General features: G+C 35.1%; 1 protein-coding gene across 3 annotated transcripts; it reads left to right on the top strand.

Annotated features, from left to right (window-relative positions):
* The first annotated feature begins 180 nt into the window (after positions 1–180).
* Positions 181–17410, top strand: LOC106786435 (probable cation-transporting ATPase 13A3). Of its 3 annotated transcripts, none has more exons than XM_014747841.1 (11): positions 181–1844; positions 10601–10685; positions 10787–11014; positions 11099–11232; positions 11320–11476; positions 11563–11767; positions 11846–12190; positions 12291–13245; positions 13328–13850; positions 13928–14109; positions 14195–17410. In XM_014747841.1, exons 1-11 carry the CDS (start codon positions 1829–1831, stop codon positions 15622–15624), a joined length of 4260 nt encoding a protein of 1419 aa, XP_014603327.1. In that variant the 5' UTR covers positions 181–1828; the 3' UTR covers positions 15625–17410. The 3 variants fall into 3 exon arrangements, with proteins under 3 accessions (XP_014603327.1, XP_014603324.1, XP_014603323.1); XM_014747838.1 differs by lacking the exon at positions 181–1844 and adding an exon at positions 8193–10221; XM_014747837.1 differs by lacking the exon at positions 181–1844 and adding an exon at positions 8193–10230.
* Positions 17411–17451: the final 41 nt, after the last annotated feature.

Genomic DNA, 17451 nt, shown 5'->3' with positions numbered 1-17451 from the left:
TCTGTCATTAATGACCCATATATGAGTCGTCCATGGAAAAATCTCACCGACTCATGTAGGAGTTGTATACCATACGATATTTAACCAATCATTTGATTATTATCGTTATTACTGATTAGTAATTAACTCTATTTCTTTATTTCAGTAACTTCCAATAAAGATACTAAAGAAAAAAAAATCTATAAAACAACAAATATATCGTAAAAGAAAATCGAGAAACATAGCACACGGAATTGTAAAACTTAAGATAGAAAACTTGTGTTCGAACGTGGAAAGTAATATATATATATATAATTGGATGAAAGATATGAGACAAATTTATGCGTTTCCCGTCGGTAAAGTTAAAATGATATCAGTAAAAACGATGATCCTCTGACACGACTGAGATCACTCAACAAACCTCAAAGTTTCCACGTTAAATACATGCATACACATGCACGCGTAAATAATATAATAAAATAAATAATATATATATATATATATAAGAAGGGAGTACCCAATGAGAAGTGAGTGTACAGTTTGTGCTTAGATTCAACGACGAAGAAGACGAAAAAGGATAAGTCTCTACCGGTGGATCAGGTAAAGGAATGTTGAAGATCGAGAGAAAGGCGGTATGTACTTACATACATACATGCACACATATCTATACGTACAAGTTTTACGCGTACATAGATACACGTATTTTCTACACACGGGTACACAGCATTCGGTACTTTCTCTTATCGGTTGCCCACTTAACTAAGACTGTAATCATCGAATGCTCGTTATTACGAAACCCACTTTGAAAGTTGATAAAAAGTAACAGAATAAAACGATTTGAAAGAAATAAGCATCCGCTTACAATAACAGTTCCAATGGCAAGTTGATCAGTGATAACGAACGTTCTCAGCCAATCGCAATCGTTCTATGAGATCGGAAGTTGGAATCGTGGTGACGCGCGAAAAGCATTTGCCGAGCTGTACGAACGAACAGTGTCGCTCGGTTCGTCGAGCCTGTTGTTCCTACTCTCTCGTAGACATTATTATTATTATTATTATTATTATTAATTATAACGTTGTTATAGTTCTTGTTGTTACCTTTGTATCCCGTCATTGTTATCAAAGATAATCGGAGGAATGACGGTGACGTCGATCGCTGGATCAAACGATCTAACTCGAGCGAACGATACTAATCGATCTAGAGTGTTTTCTTATTACCCGGATGTTAAAAGATCTTTGATCAAGTTCGATCGGCAAAGAAGATAGGGAACGTTTCTCTCAAGGATTTCACCATTTCTACGGAAAAAAAACAAGGACTTTATTATCAAGGACGATTGAAATTGTGCGCGTGGTGGCCTTTGCTACGACGAGAAATCCTTGTGTCATTTTTATTCGTTTTAATAAGGCAACGAAAAATTTGTTTTTTACTTTTTTATTTTTTCGTATCTCTTCAACATCGGATTGAAGGTATGAATTAACGGAGAACGGTCACGGATATCCAATCTCTTCCTGCGTTTTCTTTTCTATTGCATATTCTGATCAGTGCTTACCGATTTTTCATATCGTAAGGTAGTCACTTCTCGGATATTTCTCTTGCATCGAATTCAAGTGCACCATTTGTGTCGGTGCACGACGTATTATCGTTTTATTCCAATCAGAAGACGACGCTGTGTCGAATCGCGATGCCTAACAAACCTGTAGTTTTTGATTACTTTTGAAAAAAGCTGCATATTTTTGTCTCTCTCTCTCTCTCTCTCTGTTCGTGAAAGTGAATTATATCTCAAATCCGAGAATACCAAATTTTGCAATCTACTCAAAAGGAAGAAGACAGTTTTTCACCAAACGTCAACATGGATATCATGGATGGTACGATATTTATTATTATTATTATTATTTTTCTCTGTTCGATTTTTATCCTATTTTAATATATTTTTGTTATCACTTTACTCTAACAAAAAGTAAAATCTTTATTGTTGTTATTAATATAATTTTTATGTTGCGAAAAAGACAAATATTATTCAACGAAAAATAAAATGTTTCTATAACACGTGATTATCTAAATTAGATACAAAAATAACGTAGTAAATAATTCTAAGCACGAACAACAGTTTCATTTAATTTTAAATGTCTTTTCTTATCTATAATTGGTCAAATTGTTTTCTCAACTGATCGATACGATCGATTGTAAGAGATAATCTGTAAGAATTTAATAATTCATCGAAAAATAATATTCTTGACAAGTTTATATCATGAATTTAACAACGTGTCTATTTCGAATAAATCGATACGAACCGTCGGAAGTAAGAGAGGAAGCAACTTTATTTTAAATTCTTATTTCGTGTCATTCTCCGACGTGTGATTTTATGCGCGAGTTTTACAAATTATTTTCCTAACGGATAGAATTTTTTACAGAAGCAGCAATAGAAAAACATACAATCAATTAGTTTCAATATATTGTCTACGTAAAATACAAAACACATATAGATTATATCACACGTGCAACATCATTTTTATTTATATTGTTTTATCACTTATAATTTTTTCAAGTATTTCGTTAAAGAAAATTGCGTTATTATTATCTCATAAATATTGTAAACGCATCTCTAATGAAAATATTATTTAATTTGTGTAATATATTTAAGTTTAAAAATATCAAATAAAATATTGAAAATATCTAGGAAGAAAGTACAATTTCTTGTTCTACTTAAATTGACATAAATTTCATGTCGCAGACAAGAATTGTAAGAAACGAAGGGACATATTTATTTGTAAGATAGTGGTCCTCGTGTTCGTTTATAACTCGGTTCGTCGATCGAGTTAATCGTTTAGATTGATATCTCTACAGGGAGTAAATACATAAATATACGCACGAATGAACATATATATTCGTGAAATAACTTTAGCCTCGACCTCGTTGATCCTCCGAGAAGGAAAAAAAAAATTAAAAAAGAAAAAGAAAGAATGACACTGTAATACTCGGAACGATCATAGGGAGAGATCTTCGAACTGTGGCTGCCATAAATAATAATCGCGCTTCGAGATGATTAATTAATCGAAACTGACAGACCTATCTTTTTTTCTCTTACCAAAATCGTTGAAATTTATTTTTTTTTATCAACACACAAATTCATTCTCGATCTTATAACTGCGTATAATAATAATAATAATAATATCCAAGCGAATTTCTAAGCATTGAATATAATTAATAAATTAACGAATAATAATATAATCGATGCATCACGGATAAGTGATGAAAATATGTCAAGCACGTATTATCCTCTTTACGTTATTGGTTGCTGATCATTTCTTAGTAAAATAGTAAAAAATGATTACTAATCTTACGTAACTTCAAATGTGCCGTCTATCAACATAATATGTTAGTATTATTCCGTGTGTGCCAATAACGAGGGTTTATTACTTCTCACATTTATCATCTTTCGCATGTTTGTAAGCACTACATTTTTAACTTAACAAGAAATGAGAAATGTGATCGTTCCAGTATCAAAGATAACCTTAGAGGCTACTGCAGCAGCACTGTCAAATGTATTCCGATTAATTGTCAAAGTTTGTAATAATTATTATATGAGTCGCTGATTATTACTACAATTTTTGTTAAACCATACGTTTTTCTTTTTTAAATATCGCGTAGCATTTACCTTTCAAAGTATTTTTGTACAATTTTATAGTTGAATAATTACATAAAATTGACGACGTAAGTAAATGGTTCTATCGATTGGAAACCATTTATCATAACGTAAACTATTTACCCTAGTAAGACTGAAGATTACTTTAAATATGGCATCTGTATTTTTCATTCACGTATCACCGATCAAATTATTGTATATACGTGAGATCGAAATGCTACGTGTATTCGATTTTGTCGTGAGATTATCAGACGAGCGATATAATATTCTTCGATTGTTCCAACGAAATAATTCGATAGCAAACGAAGTAGAACAAAAAGAAAAGAAAAACAAATATTTGTTATAGGAAAATATTGAAAAATATACTTTGGACTAATAAACAGCTGCTTCGAAATTATCAATATTTTGTTACACCGAAAATAAATAGATTTCTTAAAATAGTATTGTACGAAAATAATTTCAGAAAATTTCGATGATTCATTTCGAGCCTTGTAGGCGCATACTAAATAACAAGAAGTCAGACTCGGTTACGATGACGCGATTTTCTAAATATGATCGAAATTTGGCACGACATTAGCCAGACGTCGGGAGATATTTGAGACGAGTACGAATTTTAAATGTATTCCAAAATAAACGTAGAAAATGGTTTAAAGGTTTTGCTTATTTTTCTTATTTCTAATCAGCGAATATCTTAGACGCGTACGCTACCGGTTAACAATTTTGGAATATTTCTCGACCATTCGCTGATAAAAAATAAATAATAAAAAACTTCAAAGACATTTTAATTTCCTTTCACAAATATCCTGTTTTTTTTCAAAATATACTTAACGATTACACAAGCGCAAATGCATAAATAATTTAAAAAGTAACACGCGGAAGTAAAAAAGTTGTTAACAAGGTCTTAATACGCATTTCTGTTGTTAATACAGGTGCATTTAATAATCTTGCAATTACAATTGTTCCCATCAAGTAATCCTTTAATCGGGTAATCTAGTAATTATTTTTTGCAAGATAATATGACCTCGATGGATCGAGGTATAAAAATTTCCTGTATGCACAGACAAATCTACACGTGCATCTGTATCACCGAATCATCATTTGATCCACATGTTAATAGAGTCAACAAATGTAATAAATCATTTCCTATTTCTGATGCCTGCAACGATTTGATGAGTCAGTATATATCAACAAAATGACGATTCGCGGCATATTGTGGTCTTATCTACAAAGTTGTAATCTCGAAAATGAAATTGTCGCATCGCAACGATAAGAATTCGAATATAAAATTCTTAGCTACGATATTAATTAAGCTCTTATTATTAATAATTATCACGATTAATAGGTAATGATTTTTGTCCTCGATAAATAATAAATAAAATCTTCGCGATATACAATTGACATTCATTATTTAATTATGAAAAATAAAAGGGTGGGGGGGGGGAAGTGCATCATATATATGGTGGTTGATTTTTCATGATTTTTACGTTTGATCTGTTTCCACAATAATACTTATACGATTGATAATAAAATATTCTCCAATTTATTCCACATACATGGATAGTGCATAAAACCACGTAGATTGATAATTACAGTCTTGTTTATTTCTTTCTCTCCTATTTTTTTATCGGTCATAAGGATTTCCAAAATGTCGAATAAGAGAAAGACATCCTTTCGTCGATATGACAAAAACGACATCTTCCGTGGAAGTATAGTGTTAAAATAAATAACCAATAGAATTGCAAATCAATCTAGAATAACGATTCTATTTCTCTATTCTAAATCTATCTAGGAAACGATAGAAATCTACCACGTGTCTCAGCACGTTCTCAAACGCACGTGTCTACTTTGTTAGAAAATGGTTCGTTTAAATTAGTTTAGAAGTGCCTAAAAAAAGCAAGCCAAAAATCCCGTTTATACATTTTACGAAACGGAAGAGCAAAATCTCGGAAAATTAGTAATTAACTATGTTAGGTATGTATGTATTAATGTAGGCTATAAATTTATGTAGATGGTTTTATTGTATAGTTAGTAGTTATGGAAATGTTCAATGTAAGAATATATTGTTAATGAATTAATTTTCAATTAAATATGAACAATATTTGTGAACGTAAATAAACAATTATGCTCCTTAGCATAAGTTTAAATAACGAGAAAAAAATATACATGTGTTCGTATATTTGTAAAGTTTTTTTTTTCAATTGTTTACCCTTTGCCGGACTCTCAATGGCGCCCCTGATGAAACCTGTGCCATCGCACAATTCTCACATCTACGAATACGGCCTTGCGAACTGAAAGGGGGAAAATTGACCAATCAGAGAACTTGGAAGGTGTTAATATGTAAGAGCATGCTCGATAAGTTTGTTTCGTCATTAGTCAAAGTTAGCAAGAAGAGGATATGAATAAAGATCGTTCAATATTCTATAGAAATGCATGAGTAGTAGGAAAGAGAGGGAAAGAGAACGCATGTGCAAAGTATACAAAAAAGAAAAAGAGAGAGAGAGAGAGACAAGAATGAATGAGAAAAAGTAAATTACGTATAATGCGTTAATCATTTGTAGCGTACTTTTAAACTCATGTATATGTTTCGACCACCATCGGTGAGATACACCGAACAACTATGAAAACAAGTGTACACATTAGGGCTGTATAATCATCAGGGGCGAATAGGTGCCAAGAGGTAGATTTAGTGAAAGAACATATGAGTCACGGTCGTTACCTTTCTTCACATAGTCGTCGTTGTCGTCATAGCCCTCATCGTCATAGGTCGAGAGAGTACTCGGAAGTAACGACAGAGGGGGCAAGTGGAATAATCTCAGGTGCGACGCAACCAAATTGTTTCTATAAAAATTGCAAGGGGGAAACAAAAAATAAACGTTCTACGATATTGTTCGAAAAATCCCGAATAAGTTATCCAATTAATCTATTCGAACGATTGGAATAATTTTTTATTCCACGTATCGCGCGAACATTTTTTCCTCGTTCTGCTCGTGGAAAGAATAGAAAAGAGATGGTCAATTTGAATAGTACACGTGTACGTCTTCTAATTGCATAATAAATTGATTTTCTTACTAAAAGCGATACCTCATCAATTTTCAAACTATGCGAAATTCCGAGAAATAAGGAAAACGAAGAGAGTTTTCTTAGCCGAAAAACAACTCGCTTTGATGAGTAGTAAACGTAGAATCATCGAAGGAAGAACTTCTTCCTTTACTTTGTAGAAAATATTATTTCTTTTCGCAAAGAAGCAAGAAAAAAAAGATCAAAAATGTAAGAAGAAAAAGAGTCACTTGAATGCTGAGTTAAGGAATAAAATATTTCTTAATAAGTGCAATTCGATATCTTCGTTCTTTTGGAGTAAGCAAAAATCAGGGATAAGAAAAAGCATCGGGTTCTTTAGGAACACATGACAGCCCTAAATGAATCATGCGCGTGCTCGAATACGTTACTGAAACTATGTCTGTGCGAATGAGAAATAATGGGAATATGAACAAATTAGAAAGAGAGAAAGAAAGACAGTGCAATACGCCAAATGATTCCCTTAATTCGTTCGCGTTAAAAACAACTACAGTATGGAATTAAATAAGGGGTCACGAAGAAATTAGTCATCGTCTTTTTCAATCAAACTGAAATAGCTCTGACTTGTTAAACATCTTGTTAAACGTTTGAAGGAATCGATATTATCTGCTAATTTTGTACGGGTGTTCGATCGTACAAAAATGCGAAAGAAATAGAGATAGAAAAACAGAGAGAGAGAGAGTGAAAAAAAGAATTTGTTAAAGGCTAATAATCGGGTGGAGGGAGTAAGGTAGAGTTGGAAAGGCTACAATTCCGCCATCTTAAAAGTAGCACGTTGCTCGAAACGAATCGACCGGAGCGCGAATCGTGTGCCTGTTCCCAAGCTCACTTCAGTCTACCGTTGCAAATTGACGGGGTTCGATCTTGATAGTAAAACGGAAGTACTACTAGGCGTTCCTACTTGTAAATTTATTTAACAAAGTTAAACATTCGAGTGAAATCAAATAACAACAAGAACAATTGTGCGGGCCGGAAAAGTAGAAAAGAATTTTTTTTATCGTATAAAATTTTATCTAACAATTAGCCTCGATGCAGCCGTATCCGAGAAGAGAAGAAAAACGAGAAATAGTAAAGTGAGCTCCCGGAAAGGGGAGACTTTTTCTTTTCCGTTTCTTAATTTGCAAGATATTTGGGATAAAAAGGAATACGCGCTGAAGTCGTTAGAACTGAAGATTCCAAAGGCAACGACGAGGAGGAGGAAGAGGAAAACGGTAGCGATAACAACGACGACGACGACGACGACGAGGAGAAGGAAGAGGAAAACGCGAAAATTCGTTCATTTCATCGACGAGAATATATTTGGAGAAAGCTACGTTCAAGTTTCGTTGGATTTCATTATGAGCAACATGCTAGGAACAAACTTTTGTACCGCGTTCTCTGTACTTAGAAGTCCCGAAGAGGGTGAATCTTTAAAGCGAATCGTTTGAAAAAAAATATTCGAAAAAAGAGATAGATACTTTAGAAAAATTTAATATACCTTTAAAATTAATTTCATATATCTATTATTCAAACACGCGTACACACATAAATATATATATATATATATATAAATATATAAATAGTTTTGATTGTGTTGCGTGTTGTGTATCGTTCGCGCCATTCGACGTTTGTCGGAAGGGAAGATAATAATCAAAAAAGACGATTAACGTTAAACGATATTTCGTCTAAAGATTAGAACGAGTCGCGTTTCGAGAGAAGTCGAAAGAGAAGGAATTTATTTGATCGTGACGTAATCTTGTCTATATATAGATTTCCCTTGTGCAAATTCGTAGACTTTCATAAACGTCCCGAGAAGGCCAAACGTCATCCATTCGCGAATGAATGTGGTTGTTGTAACGATTGATCGATAATTAAAGGGGAGTATAATAACAAATAAAAAATATATTTAAAGATCGGTAAGTGTTTGTGTTTGTGATAAATCGCAGTAAAGTGAAGAAGAAATAGAAAGAAGACAAACCCGAGCGATATAAACGAAGAATTCTGTTCTCTTCCGATATTGCATCATTCGAAAAGGAACCCTGTTATTATCTAAGGTCGATAAAGCAGGAATCATTCGTTTTAAAATCTGCCGATCGAGAAATCCCGACGGCACTAAAGATATTCCTATAACCCGTAATGTATTTGAGATCGCACAAGGGCGCAGCAAAAGGGTGGTACGAGCAAAAAAGAGAGACGGTAGGAGGTGGAGGAGGTGGCATCTTGACCAGGAGTCGAAGGAACAACAATAACAGCAACGACGCCATCGTCGTCGTCGTCATTGGTGGTGGTGGTGGTTGCGGATCGATCAGAGACAGGAGGAGGCAAGATAGGCCGAGTCAAAAGGATTATTCTCAGGATACCTGCTGTTATTCGGATCTCGAGCTAGTTAAGCTTATTCTATTTCGGTCAAGGTTACTCGGAGGAAGTAACACTTGTAAGAGGAACAAAGTTTCGAGGCTGGTGTGCCTTGAGCGCGGTATGAGCGAGGGTGAACGCTCGGTAACAACGCCGCGAATCGGCTGGCGAAAGCTCACCGATCCCGGAGACTGACACGAATCCAGAAATTTGCCGGTAGATCCGAAGCGATAGCATCGGCTACCGCTTGCTGCTCCTCGGCTTCCATATTCTCCTGCCGTTCTCTCAGCTAAAAGCTCCGATAGTACGCATTCCTTACTCTTTCCTAAGATCAATGTCACCCAACAAATGGTAGAAAACGGTCCACCTAGAAGAGCCTCGAGAACCTCCAAGAGAGATCCGAAAATGGCGGGTAATCGGTGTCGGTAGCAGACGGGGTTATCATTTAGCCCACGACCGAAGAAGGAACGAGAAAAAGGAAAAAATAGAAGAGGATTTTTGCGTCCTAATCGCCACCGAGCCATCGCCTCGCAACCTTCCTCCTGTAGTCCTTTCGTCAACTATCTCCAGTGTCCTTGGTTCTTTTCAAATGAATAGATGAACTTACAGTAAAAAGAGAACCTGACTAAACTGATAGTAGAAAGTATCGTAAGAAACGAGAAAGAAAGACACGAGGGGGAATCGCGATTAGATTTGTACCATCGACTAAGCTCTCCCTTCTCTGATCCAACCTCCCTCGATTCAACAAAACCCTCTCCTTTCTTTCTCCCCCTACACACCTTCAATGGACAATAATAATCCATAAGAAGTAAATATTAGTGGTAATATGTACTAGTGGTAGTAGTAGTAGTCAATCGGGAAGAAGGACAAGAATATAAATAGTCGAAGAGGAGAAGGCGCCCTCGTGAAGACGCGAAGAAATCTTTGCAATAATCACGATTGCCCTCTGCTCGTCTGCTTCCTTGGGAAGAGAGAGAGATAGGGATAATAGGAAATAGAAGAAATAGTTTTATTTTCTTATCCCACGTGATCGATCGATCGACCGATCGTCACCATCGTTATCATTATGCCGCCGACACCTAACAAATTGAATCTGAGCTTCGCCAGAAACGCTTACAGCGTTTTCGGAACTCGTACTACCGACACGACCACGGAACAACAACGCGAACAAAAAACGGAACTTCTAGAGGGTAAGAATGGTAAAGAATAGATCGTAACGTAAACACATTGAAATGAATTCGAAACACATTTACGTCATTGATCTACGTACAATTTACGAATATCCGATAACTCGCACTAGCCGTGAAAATGATCGTTCGTAATCTTTTTGTTTGCTCAACGTTACACGTGTGTATGTATATATATATATAATATATTTTTTATTATATATAAATTATCAAAGAGATGAATTCGACACGTTCGCGTCTTCGATTGATAATTATGATGCTACACGTTTTTGGATAAAAGTAATATTTTTCATTTGAGGTTTCAGATTTTTACAATTTATTTTATCGAAGCTATCAAACGATCTCCGGTGTATAACTGTATCAAACTTTTATCTGATTTTAGGTACAAGAGGCAACGGTCTCCTTCATCTTAAAAATGGCGTGGATTACATCAATCCTGGCGAAGAAGATCAGATGGAAATTTATGGGTAATTAAGAAAGGGAAACGATGAATTATCTTAACGATTTTGATATATGATAATAAATGTAATAGGATTATAAATATGTCACATTTATCTTCTCATTTTAGTTACAAGAGAAATCATACTTGGACTGTAATCACCTGGTTCTTCATCTTCCTTACCTGCGGTCTTTTGCGATTGATTTTCCATTGGATACCACGTCTTATGTTGCAAGCTACTCATTCCAAATGTCCTTTGGATGAGGCTGATACTGTTCTATTGGTAGAAAAGTTTCAAGAAAAGCATACCATTTATTATGTGAAAAAATTAAAGACCTTAGCAGCTCGCGATGTTATGTTAGTATACATTTGGATATTTTATATGATAATTTAAAGAAAAATAATAATAATAATAATAAAATGCAATTGATTTATTCAAAGGAATAAACCATTCGATGGAGAATCATTAATGGATAATGAGCCGTGGATGGATAACGGAAGCATGATAACTATCAAAGCAGAAAAGGAAGAAATTCCAACGTTGTCTTTGCATTTAGTTGGCGGACATTTTAAACGTAAAAATCATTTCTTATGAAATTCTTATACATAATTACAATCGTTTAATAATAAAGACAAAATAATTAACGAAGAATCATTTTTAGAGGTCCAATCGATCGTCATTTTTAATTGCAAAAAGTTAACATACGTGTGGGATACAGAAAGATCTGAATTCTTAAAGTTACGCGGACTTGACATTGGTGTCGTAAATTCTTCACTACACCAAATGCAAGGTTTAAGTGCTCAAGAACAATACATGAGGTAATAATATTACGGTATTCTTTCTATTGTTTCCTAGTTTATTGTAATCACTATTCTTTATAATAAGAGATTGTTCATTGTTCTAGGCGTTGTGTTTATGGAAACAATGAAATTGTTATACCAGTAAAAAGTATAATAACATTATTATGCCTCGAAATACTCAATCCATTTTACGTCTTCCAATTATTCAGCTTCGGCTTGTGGGTAGCAGACGATTATTATTATTATGCAATGGTTATTTTATTAATGTCCAGCATCGGTATCATAATGGCGGTTAACCAGTCTCGTCGAGTAAGCAAATTTTTATTTCTTGCGTAGCCAAATTTTTTCCCCCGTGTAATTTTTAATCGTTAATTCTTTATCCAATAGAATCAAGATAATTTACGATCTTCGGTGCACGCGGTTTCGTCTGAATTGGCAACCGTTATAAGAGATCGTTCGACTGGACAAACTGCAAGTATACCGGCGGAACGTTTAGTTCCTGGAGATATTTTAGTTATTCCACCTCACGGTTGTACGATGACCTGTGACGCTGTGCTTTTAACCGGAAATTGTATTTTGAACGAGTCTATGTTAACCGGAGAGTCAGTTCCAGTAACAAAAACGCCCATTCCTTCTTCCAACGAAATTGTCTACGATACAAAAGAACACGCTAGACATACTCTTTATTGTGGCACGAAGATTATTCAGACGAGATATTTTGGATCGGAAAAGGTACGTTTCAATTATAAATATATTTTATATTGTAAAGATATTAATATTAACAAACAAATAAGGTGATAGATCTTTCAATCGTATGTTTCGTGTTTAACAGGTACTCGCAGTTGTCATCAGGACAGGCTTTAGCACTAGCAAAGGAGGATTGGTACGATCGATCATGTATCCACCACCTGTTGATTTCAAATTCGAACAAGATTCTTATAAATTCGTTGTATTATTAGCCGGGATAGCCAGCATGGGTGTAATCTATACGGTAGTAACGAAAATTATGCGGGGTGTTCTGATGAAACACATTATCTTGGAAGCTCTGGATCTAATTACTATCGTAGTACCACCTGCTTTACCAGCAGCCATGACGGTTGGTCGATTTGTTGCTCAAAAAAGATTAGAAACGAGCAAGATATATTGTACGAGTCCAAGAACCATAAACGTTTCCGGTTCGATCGATTGCATTTGTTTCGACAAAACTGGAACTTTAACTGAAGATGGTCTCGATATGTGGGGTGTTGTACCAGCTTCGGAAACAAAATTCCAATTTCCTGTAAAGGATATAACGACTTTGCCATTAAGCGATTTGCTAATAGGAATGGTTACGTGTCATGGAATCACTATAATTGATAATCAGTTGGTAGGCGATCCACTTGATTTAAAAATGTTCGAATCTACTGGTTGGACTCTGGAAGAACCTGACGTATCGGATACTTCCAAATTTTCTATGCTCTTCCCTACGATAGTTCGACCTCCTAGGGGTTCCAAAATCTCGAAGAAAGGAACAAATGATGTATCGATCGATATGAGCCGACAGAATTCCATGACTTCTGACGTGGTCGATAGCATCTCTTTAAGCAACTTAGACCCTGCTTTGACTGGTGGTTCAACAGCCGATCTAGGTGAACAAGGTGTAGAAATTGGTATCGTTCGGCAATTTCCTTTCACGTCTAGTCTTCAAAGGATGAGCGTTATCACCAGAACATTAGGAGCTAATCACTTTGATTTTTATTGCAAAGGAAGTCCTGAAATGATTCTCAGCTTATCCAAACCAGAATCCAGTAAGTCCAAGCTTTTGTCGTATTAATTTATTTCATTTTCTCTTCAAATGTTTTTTGATAAATTATTATTATTCATTTATAGTACCGCCCGATTTTGCGAACGTTCTTCAAGAATATACAGCAGAAGGTTATCGCGTAATAGCCATAGCGCATAAATCATTAAACCGTCTTCCTTATGCCAAAGTACAACGGATGAGTCGTGAATCTGCCGAAATCGACTTAAATTTCTTGGCATTCGTAGTAATGGAAAATCGTTTGAAGCCCGAAACTAATCCTGTGATCGCAACTTTAAACGCTGCTTGCCTCAAGACTGTCATGGTGACAGGAGATAACATGTTGACTGCATTATCAGTAGCCAGAGATTGTGACATTGTTAAACAAGGAGCAACCGTCATCGTAGTGGCAGCAATTACGCAACAGAATCAAACCAAACCACAGATTTATTTCACTAAAAGTAATAGTCAAGCTTCGCCAATTTCACCTACAGGTCAAGGTGATTTTAGTGAAATGACAGATTACAATAGCGTGGTCAGTTTGGAAACTGTGGAAAGTGGATCCTTTGGAAATAACGTTTTAGAAAACGATGCTAATTATCTATCAGATAAGTGAGTAATCATTTGTGATTGATTTGATTTCAACAATTTATTGATTTGTAATTATCATTTATTTTGATATTTTTCAGTTTGCAACGCACGCGAAATAATTATATTTTCGCTCTGACTGGGAAAACGTGGGCATTGGTGAAACAATACTATCCTGAACTGATTCCGAAATTGGCTACTAGAGGTGTTGTTTTTGCTAGAATGTCACCGGATCAGAAACAGCAGCTGGTTCAAGAATTACAAGCTCTTGGATATTACGTTGGTACGTATTGTAGTTAATGAAAAATACTTCAGAATGGTTAAATCTAATCACGCGTAATTAAATTCGATGATTTTCTTTTTTACAGCTATGGTGGGCGATGGTGCAAACGATTGCGGAGCATTGAAAGCAGCTCACACAGGAATTTCTTTGTCGGATACCGAATCTTCCGTAGCGTCGCCATTTACCAGTCGCGAAACTAATATTTCTGCTATCCTTGCGGTAATACGAGAAGGCCGTGCCGCTTTGGTAACATCTTTCGGCAATTTCAAATACATGGCCGCGTATTCGCTTACACAATTTATCTCCGTGATGATTCTTTATAGCATCGAATCTAATTTGACCGACATTGAATTTCTTTACATCGATCTGTTCATTATTTCAATATTTGCTGTCTTCTTTAGCCGAACGAAAGCCTATGATGGTCAATTGGTAAAAACAACTCCTTTGAATAGTCTCATCAGTGTAACACCGATTCTTAGTTTGTTAACACAAATCTTGATCGTAGCCATTTTCCAATTTGCAAGTTTTTGGCATCTAAAACAAATGAATTGGTACAAACCTTTTAATTTTACGAGTCAATCGGCCGAAGATAAGGACAACGTTAAATGTTTTGAAAATTACACCATATTTACCATTAGCTCGATACAGTACATCATTCTAGCCGTAGTTTTTTCAAAAGGTCCCCCGTACAGAAAGTCAATGTTCACTAATTACGGTCTTTTGGCTTCTTTCGTTTTACTAACTCTTTTTTCCGTCTATCTCGCTCTGTTCCCGTTTCAATGGTTAGCCAATGCGTTCGAGCTCGAACTTCCCAATGACATGAGCTTCCGTTTCATTCTGGTAGGTTATGGAGTCGCCAATTTCATAATCTCTTTGATGGTGGAATACTTATTCGTTGATTATTTGGTATTCAGTAAATTACGTTATCTTTGGCACAATATCGACAAATCTAGACGAAAATATTTAGCGATTGATCGCGATTTAGCGAGAGATTTGAAATGGCCGCCTATATCGCAAGAACCATTACCAGAAGCAGCACCGGACATTCTCATTCGTCAAAACGTAACCGAGATCAAAATTGAGAAACGGGCTCCCGAACCTTGCCGACAAACCGACACGAACTTCATGAACAGTCCGATCTGTAATAACATTAAACCTTTCGGTTCTGCCAGAGAAGTTACTTTGAATCCTAGATCTCTCTTCAACGATCGTAGGAATACCGTGTCAATGCAAACCGTACCGTGCTTTGAGGGAAAGGAATCAATCAAACAATCGAAAATAGAACTGATGACCAAGAGAAGACACAATTCTGAATCAGAAAATGGTATAAATCAATATGACAAGTCGTTTAAAACTCACAACACTAATCCTATCGCAACTTTACCAAGAAATCCTACGACGACTTTGCAACCGCAAAGATTAAGAGACTTCAAAGAAATTCTTGTTCACAAGAGCGAGGACGGTTTGGCACCCAGTACACACAGCGTCCTCGAACTCGATATTTTACCATCCTGAGAATTAGTTCGTTCGAACGATCGATTATTAATGATCGATGACACCAACCAGAAACATTTTCTATCTGGATCGGTCGATTATAATTATTGTTACATATTATTGAAATATTTTATCGTCGATGGAAATCAATTAATTTTATTTGTCATTCCCTTCGGAATATCCTTAATCTTTCGAGGATCGCATCTTAGCTGACGAATTTTGATCATAACCGTGGTGTTTTCCCTATCGATCGTTATTTTTAACATGTCGAACGCTTCCGTTCGAAGTATTATTCATCAATGGACAAAAAGATGGTGCTTTCTTCTTCACGCATTCGGCAGAATGTACTTCAATGTCCCTACATGAGAAACTTATTTTTACGTGTGTTCACTAACTTGGTAATTTTTAATTAATATATATATATATGTTTAGATACGAGTATCGTCGAATGGTATCACCCCCATATGGGTCGATCAATCGTGCAAGCGAGCCTTTGTATGAACGATCATTATTTTCGACTTTAAAATAATCGGAATTTTAATTTCTAATATTGTTTTCTTCTTTTTTTACCTAATTTAATTTCTGAATCTAATTTGTTTGTAAAGATCGAGGCGCATCGATCGATGATAGATAGGAACAATCTCTTAGCGTTCTTCAAAAATATTTAATGCGTTTTTCTACGCTGTGTGTGTGTGTGTGTGTGTTTGGCATTATTTAGGATTTTAAAGTAAAGGCATTTAGGAAAAAACGTGCGGTTTCTACGACAGCTTGTAAACGACGATAAATCATATTTTTAAGAATACTTTAGTATGCTCATTTAAGAAAGAAAAAGAAGTAATTTAAGTTAAATGGGTCTCGATATTGAGCGAAAAAAAATGGGGTTCCTTTTGACCCGACTTCTCTCTCTCTCTCTCTCTCTCTCTCTTCGCGTCCTCCTTTCCCTAACTACTAGTATTAAAATCGTAGCTATTTCAAGAGAAAGTATTAATATCGTTATTTATTTAAAAAATAACAAATGAAAAGGAAGAAGAAGAAGAAGAAAAGGAAAGAAATTTCGGCTCATCCACGAAGCGCGACAAAAATAAACTAGCGATTAGGAAGTTTTCGTTTCGTACGTGAAAATTGTTAGCATGATTAGAATATCGAATTCATATATACATGTACTTATAACTGGGAAAGAAGAAAGAAACAAAGTAAAGTTAAGGAAAAATGTTCAATGAATTTGTCACTTGTAAATCTTTCTTCTAATTTTTAGTCACGAACTTCTGGATGAGTGTAATCTTCTATGTGTAATCTAATATTAGACAAAAATTGATTTCGTATGTAATTATTAGCTAGACCTTGAATTTAGGATCAAATACCAGTTAAAAATCTTTCGTGATCAGTATGATACACGTTTTATCAACAATTATGCATTTATTTCGAGATTCAACGTTAAGATTTTGTCCATCCATTAAACAGCGTTGATAATGATTTTGAATATCACGAGAATTTATAACTGGTATCGTTTATCCTTAACGTATTATAATAGGTGATAATGATAAAACATGATGAATCTTGTGCTTAAAAGAAAAAGAAAAAGAAAAAACAAATCAACGGAATTGACGACAAGCAAATAACGAATAATTCGCAATGTTGTCGCAATGCACTTAACGTTAACGCGATCAAGATAATAAATACGTGTACTTATTCTATGAATGCATATAGAGATACTTAAAAACAAAATGCGTTAAACTATTTGCAACGCTATAGCTTGTGTTGAAAAAGAAATAATGAATGTCAAAAATAAGGAATGATATGTTTTTAACGTACAAAAAAAAAACTATGCGTTTTCATTCATACCTTCGA

This window comes from Polistes canadensis, unplaced genomic scaffold, assembly GCF_001313835.1.
Source record: "Polistes canadensis isolate GaletaPanama2010 unplaced genomic scaffold, ASM131383v1 scaffold_74, whole genome shotgun sequence".
NCBI classification, from domain to species: domain Eukaryota; kingdom Metazoa; phylum Arthropoda; class Insecta; order Hymenoptera; family Vespidae; genus Polistes; species Polistes canadensis.
The sequence above is the reverse complement of the archived record's forward strand: the minus strand, read 5'-3'. Positions and strand labels throughout refer to the sequence as shown.